General features: G+C 45.6%; 1 protein-coding gene across 1 annotated transcript in view; it reads left to right on the top strand.

Annotated features, from left to right (window-relative positions):
• The window catches only part of LOC115477864 (netrin-4-like), a 91,734-nt gene that overhangs the window by 22,771 nt on the left and 49,497 nt on the right, over positions 1 to 19,466 (top strand). The window contains 4 exon segments of the mRNA XM_030214977.1: positions 1,769 to 1,858; positions 1,860 to 2,048; positions 9,922 to 10,048; positions 11,864 to 12,052. Of these exon segments, the coding sequence (XP_030070837.1) occupies positions 1,769 to 1,858; positions 1,860 to 2,048; positions 9,922 to 10,048; positions 11,864 to 12,052 (595 nt within the window).

Raw genomic sequence — 19,466 nt, 5'->3', positions numbered from 1 at the left:
GATTGTTCCTGCTCCATGAACACTGGTCAGGGAAGGCGTAAGAAGAGATAGCGGAATGACCAAGGGCTATGAGGAGAAAAACCCAGCAGGGCGTTCTTGTGCTTTTTGTGGCATAGAGGGGGGCTTATTTTTAAAACAAATGAATCAAATTTCATATGTGCTTTGTTGTTTGCTTGTTTCTTTAAAAATAAATAAATAACTAAAGGAAATGAAATAAGAAAGATGCTGTTTTAATCATGGTATTAATAATGACGTGACTCCGTTGCAACCATAATAGTAAAACCACTCTTTGAACTATTGCCATTCTGTTTGTGGCATTGTATTCCAAGATTGGCCCACATATAACTGCCTATTTGTGGCTGGCATGATACCAGTGTTTAATTGTGAAGTGGTGGGAACATGCATGGAGTAGCGTGTGGGGGGGGGGGGGGGGGGGGGGGGTGGGGGGTGGCAGACTCAGGAAAGATGTCAGGAAGTATTTTGTTTCACGGAGAGGTGGTGGAACGCTTGGGAATGCCCTCCCCGCGGGAGTTGGTGGAGATGAAAACGGTAACGGAGTTCAAACATGCGTGGGATAGGCATAAAGGAATCCTGTGCAGCAGGAATGGATCCTCAGAAGCTTAGCTGAAATTGGTGGCGGAGCGGGTGAGGGAAGAGGGGTTGGTGGTTGGGAGGCTAGGATAGGGGAGGGCAGACTTATACGATCTGTACCAGAGCCGATGATGGGAGGCGGGACTGGTGGTTGGGAGGCGGGAAATACTGCTGGGCAGACTTATACGGTCCTGTGCCCTGAAAAGGACAGGTACAAATTCAAGGTAAGGTATACACATATGAGTTTGTCTTGGCAGACTGGATGGACCATGCAGGTCTTTTTCTGCCGTCATACTACTATTGTTACTATGTGTGGCTCCGGCTGCTGCGTTGGGCTGACTGGATCGACTGTGCAAGTCTGTCTGCTGACGTTGGCTATGGTTAAAATTTTCTGACTGCTTTCCAACGAAAGCATATCCCTACTGTGTAAACCACAGGATGGCACGGTGCAGGTTGGCATTCACCTGGCTTTGAAAGATGTGGCGCTTCTGTTATCCCCTGCAGTTTCTAAAGGGGATAACAGCATCAGTTTCTGCAAAAGTGTTATGAAGGTTCCTTTGCTCTGCTCTTTGCATTTAGCGTTTTCAAGCTGAGGTCCTGGAAAACCTTATTCTGATGTTTTAAGCTGTGCAATGTGTTCTCTGATTTTATTTTCCCTGTCTTTGAAGTTTTAGAAAATGCAAGCCTTGACCTAATGATGCTTCCAAACAGTGCGTGTCAACAGACTTACAGACCTTGTGCTCCTTGTTAAATTTTGCCCTTCAGAAAGGGTGCAACCTGACCTGTAATAACCTTTGAGAACGAATGCAGAGTGGAAGAAAATCCAATCCAAGAAACCAGTCAAAACGCACAGAATGAAAACGCCAAATAGACATTATTAGGACCCTACACGGTCCGTGTTTCGGCTATAAAGCCTTCATCAGGGGTCGATATGCTGATGTTCTGTTGAGCATATGATACTACTGGAGCACTGAAAATAACGCAAAGTTCAAAATCAGAGACATAAATAGTAGTCACTAGCGATCACTGCGAACAAATACAATCCACTCTGCATTCGTTCTCCTTGGTGATTTTGTGGAAGGTGTGAACCTCTTCTTTTTTCTTCTGTAATAACCTTTGTCATTTGTTCATGTTCTGATCTGAATTAAGAACCCGCCGTGAATTTTCTTTATTGTAGCTGATATACCGAGCTCTGGCTCCTCCTTACTCAGCTGAAGATCCTTATAGCCCAGAGGCACAGAGGCAGCTGAAGGTCACCAACATCCGAGGTTCAGCTCCTGAAGTGGCAGCCCTGCCCCTGCCAGGGCAGGGACGTGAGCAGAAAACCTCAGCACTTCATGCACTATGCCATCTACGATCTCATCGTGAAGGGGAGCTGTTTCTGCAATGGCCATGCGGACCACTGTATCGCCGTCGACGGGTATGGGCAGGTCAGGAATCCGGGGATGCGCCGTGTGGTAAGTACACCTGAGATAACGTTATCAAGGCAAAGAATGAAAAGATTATCGAGGTCACTAATAGGTATATTGACCAGTGGCGTAGCAGGGTGGGCTGCCACCCAGTGCGGGGCGGTTCGCCGTTGCACCCCCCCCCGGGTGCAGCACGATGACATACCCCCCCCCCTCGGCGCATCGACACCCCCTCCCCCCCGACCAGCTCCTGCACCCTACCTTTAAAAGAATATCGACTCTAAGGCGCAGTGCCTCGCGCCTGCCCTGCACGTAAAGGAAATGTGGACCGTCGGGCCTTCTCTCGCTCTGTCTGTCCCGCCCTTGCGGAAAGTTGCATCAGCGGAGGGCGGGATAGATAGAGCGTGGGAAGGGCCGATGGTCCACATTTCTTTTACGTGCAGGGCAGGCGTGAGGCGCTGCGCCTCGCCTGGGATTCCGGTATTCTTTTTAAAGGTAGAGTGCGGGAGCTGGTCGGGGGGGGGGGGGAGCTGCAGGGAGCACCCCCCCCCCCGAGCTGACACCCGGGGCGGACCGCCCCTCCCCCCCCCTTGCTACGCCACTGATATTGACCTAGTGCTGTGACCTTCAGTGTTCCAAGCAGTTGCAAGCTATACCTGAAAACATTCACATTGTGTGCTGCAGTGGCGTAGCCACAGGTGGCCTGGGTGGGCCGGGGCCCACCCACTTAGGGCTCAGGCCCACCCAACAGTAGCACACGTTTAGTGGTAGCTGTGGGATCCCAAGCTCGGCCAGCTGAAGACTTCCTCCAGATAAGTAGTAGTAGTAGATGGTAACGAAAACGCTACTCTCCATGATATCGGCACCTGCCTATGTTCAGTTTTCAGCGCGTGCCTGCTGCAGACTGCCAAGATGGAAAGAAGCATTTTCCCACCGGCTGAGATTTTTTTGGGTGGTGGTTGGGTGGGGGGAGGAGGAAGAACAATTGGTGCCCACCCACTTCTTCCCTAGGCCCACCCAAAATCTGTTGTCTGGCTACGCCCCTGGTGTGCTGTGAAGCTTCTTCTTTTAATCCTTTCAACCGGGGAAGATTTTGCTCGACAGTGGGCTAGATTAGTACATAAGTACATAAGCATCGCCATGCTGGGACAGACCAAGGGTCCGTTGAACCCAGCACCCTGTCACCGACAGCGGCCAAAAGAACCAGCAATTGTTCCAACCCGTCTAGAAATAGTGTATTATTCCCTCGTCCATTCAATAACATTCTATGGCCTTTTCCTCCAGGAAGCCGTCCAACCCTTTTTTTTGCAGTCCGCTAAGTTAACTGCCTTAACCGCTTTTTTCCGGCAGCGAATTCCAGAGTTTAACTACGCGTTGAGTGAAGAAAGATTTCCTCCGATTCGTTTTCAATTTACCACACTGCAGCTTCATCGCATGCCCCCTTGTCCTAGTATTTTTGGAATAAAAGGTATCTAAAAATAGGCGCCGAGATACTGGGAGGTAAGCATGAATTACTCTAATGTCAGTTCCACACAGGTTAAGTCTGCATTCTCGCGCCTAATTTTAGGCAAGAATTCTATAAAACCACGCCTAAATGCTGGATGTGCCCTTGACCTGCCCATGCCCCTCCCGTGGCCACGCCCCATAGGAGAGGCACCCTATAGAAATTAGGCACACTGTTTAGAGAATAGGGGCATAGATCAGTTACATGCATAACTCCTAATGAGTGGTTTCAAGGCCTAGGGACCCCTTTCACTAAGATGTGCTAGAAATGGGCTTAGCATGTGGGAAAGTCCCTGAGTTAAGATGTGCTAAGCACATCCCTAAAATAGGGCTTTTTCCGTCTTTTTATTTTCAGACCTCGCTCTAATGTTGTCAGCGCTCAGCAAGCGGAAATAACATGGGAGCACTTACGGCTTCCTGTTTAGGAAGCGCTAATGGCTCCCTCGTTAACCCCATGCTAGCTGAACAACATTTACCATATCCATTCCCTGCACATGCCACGTCCCCTTCAAAAAAAAAAAAAAATAGCATGTGTAAACAGGAAAACCACAGCAAGACGCCTTAGCGTGCTCTTCAGTAAGCCTTTTTCAGTGCACCAAGCCCACGTTTCCCCCTAATTCTATAAAAGTTGTTAAAAATTGTGTGTACCCAATTTGCAAATTGAATGAGCACCAATAATTGCCTTTTTAACAAGCAATTATTGGCACTAAATTTTTTTTTGTTACATTTGTACCCCTCGCTTTCCCACTCATGGCAGGCTCAATGCGGCTTACATGGGCAATGGAGGGTTAAGTGACTTGCCCAGAGTCACAAGGAGCTTGCCTGTGCCGAAGTGGGAATCGAACTCAGTTCCTCAGGACCAAAGTCCACCACCCTAACCACTAGGCCACTCCTCCACTGTTGCTACTATTGGAGATTCTACATGGAATGTTGCTATTCCACTAGCAACATTCCACGTAGAAGTCGGCCCTTGCAGATCACCATTGTGGCCGCGCAGGCTTCTGCTTCTGTGAGTCTGACATCCTGCACGTGCAGGACATCAGACTCAGAAACAGAAGCCTGCGCAGCCTTCTACATGGAATGTTGCTAGTGGAATAGCAACATTCATATAGAATCTCCAATAGTAGCAACATTCCATGTAGAATCTCCAATAGTATCTATTTTATTTTTGTTACATTTGTACCCTGTGCTTTCCCACTCATGGCAGGCTCAATGCGGCTTACATGGGGCAATGAGGGTTAAGTGACTTGCCAGAGTCACAAGGAGCTGCCTGTGCCTGAAGTGGGAATTGAACTCAGTTCCTCAATTCCCCAGGACCAAAGTCCACCACCCTAACCACTAGGACACTCCTCCACTCCACACCTAAGCTTTATAAAGTAATGCCATACTGGGAAAAGACCAAAGGCTCATCAAGCCCAGCATCCTGTCCCCGACAGCGGCCAATCCAGGTCAAGGGCACCTGGCAGCTTCCCAACCGTACAAACATTCTATACATGTTATTCCCGGAATTGTGGATTTTTCCCAAGTCCATTTAGTAGCGGTCTATGGACTTGTCCTTTAGGAAACCGTCCAAACCCTTTTTAAACTCTGCCAAGCTAACCGCCTTCACCACGTTCTCCGGCAACGAATTCCAGAGTTTAATTACGCGTTGGGTGAAGAAAAAATTCTCTCCTATTTGTTTTAAATGTACTACACTGTAGTTTCATCGCATGCCCCCTAGTCCTACTATTTTTGGAAAGCGTGAACAGACGCTTCACGTCCACCTGTTCCACTCCACTCATTATTTTATATATCTCTATGCGCAAGTCATGGGCGGATCGGGGGCGTTCCTCAGTTAGAGAATAAGGGCACCTGTACCTAAATTGCGCACATGTATTTGAGCCATGTTTTAGTTGGTGCAAATGCAAATGGCCACACCTAAAGTTAGACGCAATTCCCAGGCATAAGCGCTATTCTATAAACTGCGCCTATCCTTAAGCGCAGTTTATAGAATTGTGCTTTTTTTTGCACCGTATATTTTATTTATTATTATCTCTTTTATACCCCACATTTTCCCAACTGCGTTAGGCTCAATGTGGCTTACAGCGTACCGCAGAGGCTGACGCCAATGCAGTAAAATTAAGCTAATACAACATAAAACCTACATAAGAATTATGGGGAGGATGGGGAAGGGATGAAAGGAACAGGGAAACCAGGAGAGAGGAGGGGAGGGTGGATGTGTCCAAAATTGTCATTAAATTGATGTGTATCAAGCAGTGGAGACACATGCTGAGTCCTTGGGGTAGGCTTTTCCAAATAACATGGTCTTAAGTGATTTCCTGAAATTTAGATGGTTGTGGATGGTTTTTATAGTTTTTGGCAAAGAATTCCATAGTTGTGAGCTGATGAAGGAGAAGGATGAAGCATATGTGGATTTATACTTAAGCCCGTTGCAGTTTGGGTAATGAAGGTTTAGATATGAGCGGGAGAGTCTCAATGTGTTCCTGGGTGGTAGGATGATAAGATCAATCACGTAGTCAGGGACTTCACCATAGAGAATTTTGTGAACTAGGGAGCAGATTTAAAGGTGATTCGATCCTTGACAGGAAGCCAATGCAATTTCTCTCGGAGGGGTTTGGCACTTTCAAATTGGATTAGAATATAGGAATTCACCCCACTAGGACACCTTAGTAAAAGGGCCTCTGTTAGGGGGTGTTCACATGGGTGGAGCACTGACATGTCACAAGCATGTTGCCAGGAGACACATGCAACTTACGGAATACACTGCATGGTTCACATAGATGCACCTACTTATGCTTGTCATAAGTAGGCGTGCCTAAACTTTGGGCTTGATGGACCTACGTCTGTCCCAGTGTGGCAATACTTATGCACTTATGTCAGGGGCAGAGAGTGTGCATTCCTGTGCCAGCCAGTTACCACATCTAAAGATGCACGAGGAGGAGACTTGATGACCTGAGTGGAGGAGTGGCCCTAGTGGTTAGAGTGGTGGACTTTGGTCCTGGGGAACTGGGTTCGATTCCCACTGCAGGCACAGGCAGCTCCTTGTGACTCTGGGCAAGTCACTTAACCCTCCATTGCCCCAGGTACAAATAAGTACCTGTATATAATATGTAAGCCGCATTGAACCTGCTATGAGTGGGAAAGCGTGGGGTACAAATGTAAGAAAAAAATATATATATACCAATGGAGGATAGGAGAACCAGCGGTGATATGATACAGACATTCAAATGTTTGAAAGGTATTAATCCACAAACAAACCTTTTCCAGAAACAGGAAGGTGGTAGAACTAGAGGACATGACGAGGTTGAAAGGGGGGGGGGGGGGTGACTAAGGAATAATGTAAGGAAGTATTTTTTCACCGAGAGGGTGGTGAATACTTGGACCGCCCTCCCGCGGCAGGTGGTAGAGATGAAAACCATAATGGAATTCAAAAATGCATGGGATAAACATGCCAAAAAAAAAGCACATAAGAATCCTCTTTAAAAGGAATCAATCAAAAGAAGCTTAACGGAGACTAGGTGGCAACACTGAAATTGGGAGGCAAAGCCAGCAATGGGCAACTTCTACGGTCTGTGCCCCATCGTGGCTGGATATATTTGGATGAAGCTTTTCAAGGGCTTCTATGATAACTTCAGAAGTTTTAGAGCAAGGACAGTGCTGGACAGACTTCTATTGTCTGTATCCTGAAAATGGACAAATCAAGATCAGGTTGTATCACCTCATAACCTTATGTTACTATCTACATTACCACACGTTAACTGGTTAGCACATGGATAATGTGAGAGCCCTTAGTACCTACAAAATGGGTGGTGGTAAGTGTTTACACAATACAATTTAGAAATGGTCATATGCTAATGGCAACATTAACGCACGGCCATTAATGGAAAATATAGAAAATTGGTGGCCTTAGCGTGTGGGAAATACATGCGTAAGGACGTGCTAAGGCCACTTTTTACCGCAGCTTAGTAAAAAGACCCCTAAATGATTTGATATATTTTAACTGACAACTGAATTATTAAAACACTTTTTTTTGTCTTAATCTTCAAACATTTCAAAAATGAGTGAGAGAGCCGTCAACGTTTGACTGAGAATTCAGTTTCAAGCAGAAGAGATGCACTGCTCTGCATTACCCAGATGTTTCTCCTGCATAAATCTTTCACTGGGGGGTCTATAGATAGTTGTTTGCTGTTGTAGAACTTGCTTGCATGATAAGGTGGAAAACATTACAGCCAGGAGCACAGCTGGAAGCAATAGACTAACCACAGCTCCCATTCGTGTGTTTTTGTGCATACCTGTTCCAGAAGGAGAAAGGAACAGCCTAACTATTAATCAGAACAACTTGTTAATACTTCTAGTAAATTCCAGGGCGTATTTCTTCATACTTTGATTTAAAGTACTACAGTTAGGCACTTTAATATCTAGTGGAGATTTGAATTCTGTTCCTGAAGCGTCGACATCAGAGAGTCACTACAGAGCATAAACACAAACTGCTTTTATCAGTGGCGTACCAAGGGGGGGGCGGTGGGGCGGTCTGCCCCGGGTGCACGCCGGTCAGCGTCGTTCGTTTCCATGCTCCCTCTGCCCCGGAACAGGAAGTAACCTGTTCCGGGGCAGAGGGAGCATGGAAACGAACAACGCTGACCGGCACGCAGCACCCCCCCCCCCCAGCGGCGTGCACCCGGGGGGATTCTTTCACTGGGGTGGGGGGTGTCCTTTCGCTGGGGGGTGGTTGCGCTGCACCAGGTGGGGGGGGGGGGGGCGCTTCACCCGGGGGCGGAGCGCATCGGCGATCCGCCCCGGGTGTCAGCCCTCTAGGAACGCCACTGGCTTTTATAATATGCTCTGGCAGCGAGTTCCAGAGCTGAACTATGCACTGAGTGAAAAAAAATTTTTTTTTCCTTTTGTTTTAAATGTATTACTATGAGGTTCATTTTCAAAAGAGAAAAACGTTCGCATTTCAACATTTGTTTCTCACAAAAACATCTAAACTGGTATTTTCTAAAGCAGGTTTTAGACATTTTTCTATGAAGTCTGTCAGAAGTGCGTTCAAATCACAAGGGGGCGTCTTAAGGGCGGGATCTGGGCATTCCTAACACTTTGACATTTTTCTGCCATAATGGAACAAAACAAAAACATCCGGGGCTGTAAGTTGGATGTTTTGGTCTAAACCTGTTTTATTATCAAGTAAGCCACAAAAAAATTCCCTAAATGACCAGCCAGCTTATTTTCGAAAGTGATCGCCGGCCATTTTCCCGACATAAATCGGGAGATGGCCGGCGATCTCGGAAAAGCGGCCAAATCGGTATAATCGAAAGCCGCTTTTTTGGCAACATCGCCGCTTTCCAGTCGCCGGCCAAAGTTCAAAGGGGCGTGTCAGCGGCGAAGCGAAGGCGGGGCATGGGCGTGGCTACCAGATGGCCGGCTTTCAGCGATAATGGAAAAAAAAAAACGGCGATAAGCAGTATATCGCCGGGTTTACTTGGTCCTTTTATGTTCACGACCAAGCCTCAAAATGGTGCCCCAAATGACCACTGGAGGGAATGGGGGATGACCTCCCCGTAGTCCCCCAGTGGTAACCAACCCCCTCCCATACTAAACAAATAAAACTAAAAACCTTTTTTGCCAGCCTCAAATGCCGTACCCACCTCCATGACAGCAGAATGTGTTGTATCCTGTATTCTGCAGTCTTTTTCTGGCATTGGTATCATCTAACTTTCTAGGTTAACAAATAAATAAAATAGATAAAAAAGCTTCAGTCAGAACTTTAAAAAACTATTTTTGGGGATGCAGATGCATCTCTGTTGTATGTATGTACCTGTATGCATAGCAGTGGTGTAGCTACGTGGGGCCTGAGGGGGCCTGGGCCCCCGTAGATTTCCTACTGGACCCCTCTCCCGACGACCCTCTCCCCCCGCGAACCCTCCCTCGTCGTCGCCTACCTTCGGTTTTGCTGGCGAGGGACCCCAATCCCCGACTGCCGACATCCTCTTCGTCCTGCAGTGAAAAAAGTCTTCGTTCTGTTGCATGCTGACGTCCTGCACGTTGTACGTGCAGGACATCAGACTCAGACGTTCGCGGGGGGAGGGGTTGAGAGGGCGGGAGGTTGTCAAAAGTGGCGGTGGGTCGGCGGCGCTGGGGGGGGGGGGGGGGGGCTAAATGTGCCCCCTCACCTCGGGCGCTGGACCCCACTCCCACCAAAGTCTGACTGCGCCCCTGATCTGAAAAAGAACATATCTGTTTCAGAGTCCCCCTGTCCTCCCGACAACCTGAAAATCTGGTGTGCATAGTAAACCTTAGAAACGGTTATCAGAGGAACGAACACATCCAGATATAGTGATCTCTTAAGGCTTTGAACAGCAAATGAATGAATGAATGAAGCAGACACACACACACTGAAGTCTTGACTTTCACTTTACAGGTCCATGGGAGGTGTGTCTGCAAGCACCACACAGCTGGTCATCATTGTCACCATTGCGAGGCCCTCTACAATGACAAACCCTGGCAGGCTGCCAATGGGAAAACTGGAGCCCCGAATGAGTGCAAAAGTAAGGGGCCATTCAGTGGTTCATCTTGGACTTTGTCCTGGTGCCTTCCACTCCTTTTGTGTGACCTGGGGTTTGACTGTGGAGGTTTTTTTCTTTTGTGTGCCATTATAAATTAGGCCTAAAATAGCACCTTTACAGGCTTTATACATAGGCTTCCTGTTATAAAATTAAGTCCAAATGTGGTAAAATGTACAATCTAAAATATTATCCTTCATAGAACACACAACTTGAATAATAGCAGTAAGTGATATTTAGGTTACTGCAGGTTAATTAGTAATGAGATACAAAACATGCAAATGCATGTAAAGCAGCTCATTACTATGTAAAAATCATAATACCTTCAAGTCACATTCTGGGCTTAAAGTGATAGTAAAATAAGCCCAGCCGAAAGGTAGGGGACACCATCTTGGATGTGGCAATGCTGGCCAGGAGCAAAGGGGGGTTGCTCCTGTCCAGCAAACACTGGACCACCAGAGAAAGGGCCTGAGGGCCTTGATCAAGGAGGGAGGGGAGAGGCCAAGGGGGGGGGATAGAGGGAAGCTTCAAGGGGGCTTAGATCAGTTGGGGAGGGGGTCCAATCAGGTATGACCAGGGGGGTGCTTGAGTTGGAGGGGCAGAGATAGGGGTGCTGGGATCAGGGAGGCTTGAGTTGTGGGACAGTTGGAATTGGGGGAGGGTGTTTAAAGTAGCCATGGCCCCTTTCACGTGAGTTCTGGCCTGATGCTCCGGACACCTAGAAGAATCCTGCTTGTGAGGTGATTCGCAAGCAGTGTAACTCTATTACCACAGGATCAGCAATCTGCAGGACTGAGATACTGCAGGTTGCTGAATCCTGTGGTATAACAAGTTTGGGAAACCCTGGGGTTAGCAGCCCATTTCTGCCAACGTTTGCTATGAAGGCAAATAAGCTTTCAGGAAACTTTCATGAGAAAATCAGCTGTTGGGCTCAGCTGAATTAAAGAGGTGTCATTTTTTATTTTACGAAAAGCAACCTAGAAAGATGCTTTTGCATGATTCTGAATTAGTACCGCACCTTGATAACTTCCCCCTATAACCAAAATATTTATATGATTTTGCATGAGATTGGAGATTTGGGCTTTTATAAAACAAGCAGACGATATGCCGTTTGGAATGGAGATGGTTAGAATACTGAGCTGAGGATCATGGAAGTCAAATTCAAATTCCATTATGCCTCCTTGTGATCTCGGGCAAGTAGCGCGTGCTCCCGGGGGTAATTCTGAGATTGACACGTGCCGAATCCTGCAGTAGAAAAATAATTTTCTACCATGGGAGGGGGGGGGGGGGGGGGGTATTCCTGGGGGTAACCGGCAGGACGCCCACGTTGGCGTGCATAGTTACCGCATGGGTAGCGCGTGAGCCCTTACAGCTAGGTCAGTGGGTGGTGTTAAGGGCTCAGGCCGTACATAGGCGCATACTTGATTTAATATTAGCGCAGGCCAATTAAAAAATAGCCTTTTTTTCCAGCTGCAGTAAAAAATGCACCCGCACTACCTCAGCCCACGTTTTACTGCGGATTCGTAAAAGAACCCCTAAATGTTGATGTCCAGATAAGGCCTGGCACTGAATATCTGGCTCTAATTTAGTTAGTGGTGGTCATTACCCAGTGACCACCGCTCATACTGTGCACTGGCTGCTACTGAGTGAGAAATCAAACTAGATTAATGGCTCCACAGAGCTCAATTTAATCAGAAGTCATATAAAGGCTGCCCTCTACCACATCCTGTCACTAAAAGCAAATTTGTATGTGTTAAGCATTTTTTTTGATGTCTTTTTATTCCCCATTCCCTTTCCCAGAGTGTAAATGCAATGGGCATGCTGACACATGCCACTTCGATCTGGACGCGTGGTTGGCATCGGGGAATCTCAGTGGGGGAGTGTGTGACCAGTGCCAGCACAACACTGAAGGACGGCACTGCCAGCGGTGTAAACCAGGCTTCTACCGGGACCCACAAAGGCCTTTATCAGCCCATGAAGCTTGTAGGGGTAAGTGCCAACCAGCGCTGTCTATTTTTCTTTTATATAGAAGTGCGGATGAATAGTTATTTCACTTGAATGCGCAGAAATAATGGTTAGCAAAAAAAAAAAAAAGATATAATAATAATTAAAACTGATAGCTTTGTACTAGATTAATTTAATTCGTGTCTTGATCAATTAACCCCCCCCCCCAATAAATCCAATAAAAAGTATGAAGTGAGACTTTTTATTGGATTTATTGGGGGGGGGGGGGGGGGTTGGTTTAATTAATCAAGACACGAATTAAATTAATCTAGTACAAAGCTATCCAGCTTATATTGCTGTTTAATTGTGAATGTGAAATAAAAGAATAGTATGATTTCTTTTATTGCACATTCACAATTAAAACAACAATATAAGCTGGATTGTTGACCTGCTTCTTACTGTGGACCTATGGTTTCACCTCTGTATCTTACTGTGAAGTCTGGGGAGTAATATTGGGTAAATATTTGGGAGCTGAAGTGCTAACCCAGAAGATTTCCCATGGGTTAGCACAATGGTTCCCAAACAGTGGGTCAGGACCCCAAATGGGGTCACATCACTATGACCTGCTCCCAGTAGTAGCAGTCAACATGGGGCCTGTGGGTCATCAAACATTCAAAGGCCCTGCCCGTCCTGGATGAACTTCCTGTCAGACTGGAAACCCGTGCAAAATCCAGGGGTCTGTGAAGATACCTTGACACACTACTGTTAGATCTTCATGCTCTGGAAAGTAGGGGGAGAAGGAAGTGAATGAGGGAGGGAGGGAAAAGGATGAGACTAAAGGTCTCCTACATCCTTTTCATCATTTGAGAGCCATGTGGATGTTAGAATAAGGTCATTCTGGATGAAAGTTGGGAAACCCTGGGTTAGCAGCCCATTTTCTGCCAACGTTTGCTATGAATGCAAAAAAGCTCTTCAGAAAACTTTCATGAGGAAAATCAGCTGTTGGGCTCAGCTGAATTAAAGAGGTGTCATTTTTATTTTACGAAAAGCAACCTAGAAAGATGCTTTTGCATGATTCTGAATTAGTAAGCTGCTTTGCATTATTTTTGCATCTCAGCAACTCATGTACTCAAAATCGTATCAAGCTACATGTGAAATTTTATTACCCGTGAGGGGCAACATTTTCTCAATTTTTTTGCAAATAGGAAGTCATGTGAAGGAAAATGGGGTACTTTGCATGTTTTTTTCCACAGCGGCCCTGTTTGCAAGATTAAAGCTAGATGCACTGAAAGGTGATATTGTGTTATATTGTGCACTATCATGCGTTCACATGGGGCTCTTCAGCTTAGAGAAAAGGCGGCTGAGGGGAGATATGATAGAGGCCTATAAGATAATGAGTGGAATGGAACGGGTTGATGTGGAGCGTCTGTTTACGCTTTCCAAAAATACTAGGACGAGGGGGCATGCGTTGAAGCTGCAGTGTAGTAAATTCAAAACGAATCGGAGGAAGTTTTTCTTCACTCAACGCGTGGTTAGACTCTGGAATTCGTTGCTGGATAAGGTGGTTGGGGCGGTTGGCTTAGCGGACTTTTAAAAAATGTTAGACGGCTTCCTGGAGGAAAAGGACATAGAATGTGATTGAATGGACGTAGGAATAATCCACTATTCCTGGGATGGGCGGAACGAAATGCTTGTTCTTTTGGCTGCTGTCAGAGACAGGGTGCTGGGCTCGATGGACCCTTGGTCTGTCCCAGCATGGCGATACTTATGTCTTATTTATTGCAGGTAAAAACAAACTAAAGAGTAGGGTGAAGGGGTTGGCACTTCCAAAGGACACAAGGGAGACGTGATGATCCTTTTTTGCAGTTTTATTGGAGTACACCGCAAAGACTTGACACGGTACCATGTTTCGTCTCTCATGCGCCTGACTGGAGTTCTGTACGCAAATGATAACTAGTGTCTGAAGAACACTGTTGCCGGATGATACTTTTGGGTTTTCATACTCGATTTAGGTTACGCTTCTTGCAACAGTGTTCTTCGGACACTGGTTATCATTTGTGTATAGAACTCCAGTCACATAGAGTTCTTCATAGTAACATAGTAACATAGTAGATGATGGCAGAAAAAGACCTGCGCGGTCCATCCAGTCTGCCCAACAAGATAAACTCACATGTGCCACTTTTTGTGTATACCTTACCTTGATTGTATCTGTCCTTTTCCGGGTACAGACCGTATAAGTCTGCCCAGCACTATCCCCGTCTCCAAACCACCAGCCCCGCCTCCCACCACCGGTTCTGGCACAGACCGTATAAGTCTGCCCAGCACTATCCCTGCCTCCAAACCACCAGTCCTGCCTCCCACCATCGTCTCTGGCACAAACCGTATAAGTCTGCCCAGCTTTGCCACCCAATCTCGTCTAAGCTCCTTAGGATCCATTCCTTCTGAGCAGAATTCCTTTATGTTTATCCCACGCATGATGAGGGTGTGGGGATATTATCTATACAAACTCACATTTAGACTCCTGAGGCAGGTGCGTGGGTGCCGAAACATGATGCTGTGTTGTGTCTTTGTAGTGTACTCCAATAAAACTGCATATAAGGATCATCTTGGCTCCCTTGCGTCCTTTGGAAATGCCAACCCCTCCACAGTGGAGATGAGGGTATGAGGATATTATTGAAGGGTTGTAAGGAACATAGAGAGATACAAATAAAAGAGGGTTGGAGGGGTACTGGTAGGAGAACATGATGTGTGAAGGACAGCTGTGTATGAAGAGAGCGGAGGGGGAACCAGATCTGTGTTACACAGTAGAGAGAAAGCTAGGAAGTAAGGAACAAGGGTAATGAACTCAGGAGGATAAGCTGAGACGCGCCATCTTGGAAATATCTGTGATCTTGTCTCGGGCCTTTCCTGAGGGCGAAGGATTCACATTCTGTAATGTGGCTGAGTCCCCAGCTTACTCTTACCAATCCTCAGTGTGGATTCTCTGGTTCGGAAGAAGAGGTTTGACTTTCAGGGCCACAAAGCATAGAAGTGTGACTGTTTCTGGTAGTGTGTCAATACCAGAGGGAGGCAGACAGGCAGGAAACACCAGTTTTGATGACAGTCTGAGTTGCTGGAGGATAGATTTGTCTCCAGTAAATGCACATTTTTGCCTCATCACCTTCAGTTAATCCAGGACCACACCAACATCCTGTAAGCAAGGTGCAAATGTGATGACTTCCTTCAGAACAACCCTTGAGAGACACCAACAGGTACTGCTACCAGAACTTTTGGCACTGCTTCCCTGCCGGTCTTTAACCAAATGAACTTTCTTTTTACCTCCTCAGCCTCAAATATTTTCCCTAAACATATTAGATATTCTCATAATTTACCTGCAGGTGCCACAACTGTTTAGAATTGAGTAGATAGCGTTTCCGTTGGGGCATGCTTTCTAAAAGCATGGACAACATTGTTATGTTCATAAATAGAAGTAAGAGATAAAGAGAAATCATCATTAATTAGGCATTAATTACTTGACAGAAGCTTTGTAGAGAGCTGAACAGTCTGGGCACCACGCGGACATGTGCAGATGACATGATTAATGGATTTCTTGCAGACACAATGGTGGCCATAAACTCTGGCGTACACACATGTCAATTATCTTCTGTCACTTTGCAGTCGCTGACCCGGAATCTCCCCTTTTCCCATGCATTTCTTTCTATGCGACCGAGGAACTCATTGGCTTGACAGAAACTGCAGGATCTCAGCTCCTACCAGCTAGCCTCATAAATTTTAGTGACTAGACCATAGTAGGATTCCCCATAGTTAGAAAATAATTTGGTAGCAGAATTGTAAAAGGACCTTATGATTAAAATATGTGAACTGTTTGTACTAATGTTTATGGTTGATTGAAATTGACTGTCAATTGACCTTAGTTAATGTGAAGCCTGCAAGAGGGTTTTACTTTGTTGTTTGCAGGTTGGTACCATAGAAAGGTAGAGAACAGACTATGCTGGCCACTTATGAGTGTTGACTATATAAAGGATTGGCAACATTAGCCATGGCAAGTACAGGAAATGCCACTGACTTTAATTGTCCAGAGCAGTCCCCCCTCGGGTACTCCCTTCTGTAGATAAATCTCTCTTATTTGTCCCCTTCTCCTCTACTGCTAATTCCAGACTCCGTTCCTTTTATCTTGCTGCACCTCACGCCTGGAATAGACTACCCGAGCCTGTACGTCTAGCCCCGTCTTTGGCCGTTTTCAAGTCCAAACATAAGGCCCACCTCTTTGCCATTGCTTTTAACTCCTAACCTCTACTCATTTGCCCTGCCCTTTATCCTCACCTATTTATTCCCTTACCCTTAATCGTTCTGTTTACCTGTCTTATCTAGATTTTAAGCTCTTTGAGCAGGGACTGTCTTTCTTCTATGTTTGTGCAGTGCTGCGTATGCCTTGTAGCGCTATAGAAATGCTAAATAGTAGTAGTAGTAGTCTCTTGTAACCAGAGCTAATAGTGTGATGTCATAATGCCTCAGTCCACCAATAAGAGCCAACCTCATCAGTGATGTCACAATGGCTTGATTGTCCTATACTTGGCTCACTTTTATTACATAGCTCTTTGAGCAGGGACTGTCTTTCTTCTATGTTTGTGCAGTGCTGCGTATGCCTTGTAGCGCTATAGAAATGTTAAATAGTAGTACTAGTAGCCTGAACCTGCAAGCCATGGCACTGGAACAACCTCAGCCTAGTTGATAAACAAGTTTAAGTAAGCTAGAATTCACAAATTGTTATGACATTATCAAATATGCAGATTTATTATGCAGGATGATAGAGAGGGAGTAATTCTATAGCAAAGTGCTCATGTTGTGCCTATTCTATAAAGAACAGTAGGCGCCTGCTCTCCTTTCTAGAATACTAGCGTACTAGACTTGGAGTTCTGCAAAGGGTTCGACATCTTTGAACACCAGGCTGGTGGCATCGAGATAACATCCCCAAAAGACACAGAGAGAGGAGGGTAAGGTGGGAGATAGATTCTGGGTCAATGTCGTTTTCTCTTCGGTATATGTAAGGTAGATGGGTTCATGAGATTAATCTGTGTCTTTTGGGGATGTTATCTCGATCACCTGTCTCTACCTACCTACCCATCCTATTATGTTATACTTAATTTCCTACTTTACATAACAAAATTCTGTTACCTATTACTGTGTAAGCCGCATTGAGCCTGCTTTTAGTGGGAAAGCGCGGGATACAAATATAATAAATAAATAAAATGGACAGAAGGATATTTGAGACATGATAAATCTGACTGCTGAGAGTTTCCTAGAGGCCTTGTCTTACCCCTACGTGAGTGAAGAGATGACTGCAGTGTCAAAACAGGTTGAAACCTGGAATGCACACAAAGAGGGGCATTTTCGAAAGAACACCCAAGTCAGAATTGGGACATCTTGCTCATAACATCGAAAAAAAAAACCCCACATGTACCGCCTGGCCTTAACAACAGCCAAAAAAACCAAAATTTTTCTCAACGCGTTGAACAGGCTATAAATTCAACCAAGCAGTTATTCAAAATACTGCAAACTCCACAAAGAAGGCGCCTTCCCAGTCACAACTACCAGCAATGATTTTGCCACGTACTTTGCCAACAAAATTAAAGGTCTCCATCAGGATCTACAGATAGTCCCATCAAGCCTCCCACCAGCCAATGAGAACACTCACGCCTCCCCGCCATGCGCAGCCACCTGGGCTCATTCAACCAGGTCACAAAGGAGGCATGAACTTTCAAGGCTGCCCCTTTTAAAGGCTTTTATAAGTGCAGAGGGAGTACATGGTACCGAAGACTAGCTATAGATGGAAAACCAGTAGGGTGCATTACTGTATATCAGTAAATTGAGGTTATTTTATTGACTTAGAATATTTTTTGTTTGTCTAACTGTTGACTTAGTTGCTCTCTTTCAAACTGTTGCTTTTTACTCTGTACCTTGGCTTTGTTCTGCGGTTCTGTGCGGACCGTGATACCTTCATGAAAAATTATCCAAAGATGATCAGTCTCACAAGTTTCTGAGATCACACTGGTTCTTGCTTCTGACATGTGGGAATAGCCGCTACTGTGTAAATTCATGTTTGGATAATTCTTCTCTTGGTAATGTAAAAGCTATCAGAACCTGCAAGGAAGGCACGTCTCCCCAGGACCAATGTGTCTGTTAGAACTGTATGCTACGGCTCTATCCAGCAGAAATAAATAGCTGTCAACTAAGATCATGGTGTTACATCTTTAAATTTGGGTGTTCTACAGAGAGCAGTTTATTTCTCACCCAAGGACTTTTCATTTGTTCTGGCCATGTGTTTGCAGGAATGCACATTCATTAGCCTTCATTTGGTTTGTTAATGTATCTTGAAGATTTTAGTGCACACAAAATCAATTTAACGCACATTAACCTACAAATTAACGTGGGGCAGCGGAACATCTTACGGTTGAAGGAGCCAAACAACCAATCTCTAGTCCTGCCCCAAGCTCTCTGGTTGCTGATGTTGTGTTGAGAGAAATATTGGTGGGCCATGGCCCTTGTGGCCCACCCCATTCCACTGTCTATGAATTAACACATGTACAGTGGATTTGCATATGTTAAAAAATTAAGTAGAGGAGTGTGGTAGCCGTGAGAAGGGCAACCTTCGAAAGCTAATCAAGAAATGTATTAAGTTATGTCCAATAAAAAAGGTATCATCTTATCCATGTTTTATTTTGTTTGATTTCTATTGTTAAAAAATTATAATGCATGTTAATAAAAGTTATCAAAATGGAAGTGTGAAACAAAGCAAACAAAATGGACTAGTACCCCTAACTAAACTTGAAATTGAAAGATTCATGTTAAGGTGTAATTCAGATTCATCTTAATAGGAAAAGGGGAGAAGAAGGGGGTGAAGGTGAGACAAAGATCTGCCAGGATTTCTCCTTAGCTGCAGGGCCTTAGGGGATAGGAAATGGAGGCTACATCCACCTAGAATAACTTCTGACTCACCTTAATCTTGTTTCCTGCCCCTCTCTTAGTCACAGCTGTAAACAGTTCACTATTGTGTTTTTCTCTTTTGCATTACTTAGATTTCTCCTTTTATTAATGTTTATTTAACATTAGCAGAGCCGGTGGTGGGGGCGGGACTGGTGGTTGGGAGGCGGGGCTAGTGCTGGGCAGACTTCTACGGTCTGTGCCGTGAAAATGGCAGATACTAATCAAGGTCAGGTATACACAAAAAGTAGCACATATGAGTTATCTTGTTGGGCAGACTGGATGGACTGTGCAGGTCTTTTTCTGCCGTCATCTACTATGTTACTAAGTTGAGGGGAAGAGCCAAATGAACAGAAAACAGCCTGTATATGTTTGACCTGTAGACATCCCTCGTGACATAGGTCCATCGAGCCCAGCATCCTGTCCACGACAGCGGCCAATCCAGGCCAAGGGCACATGGCGAGCTTCCCAAACGTAC

Source organism: Microcaecilia unicolor, chromosome 9 (assembly GCF_901765095.1).
Source record: "Microcaecilia unicolor chromosome 9, aMicUni1.1, whole genome shotgun sequence".
NCBI lineage: Eukaryota > Metazoa > Chordata > Amphibia > Gymnophiona > Siphonopidae > Microcaecilia > Microcaecilia unicolor.
The sequence above is the reverse complement of the archived record's forward strand: the minus strand, read 5'-3'. Positions and strand labels throughout refer to the sequence as shown.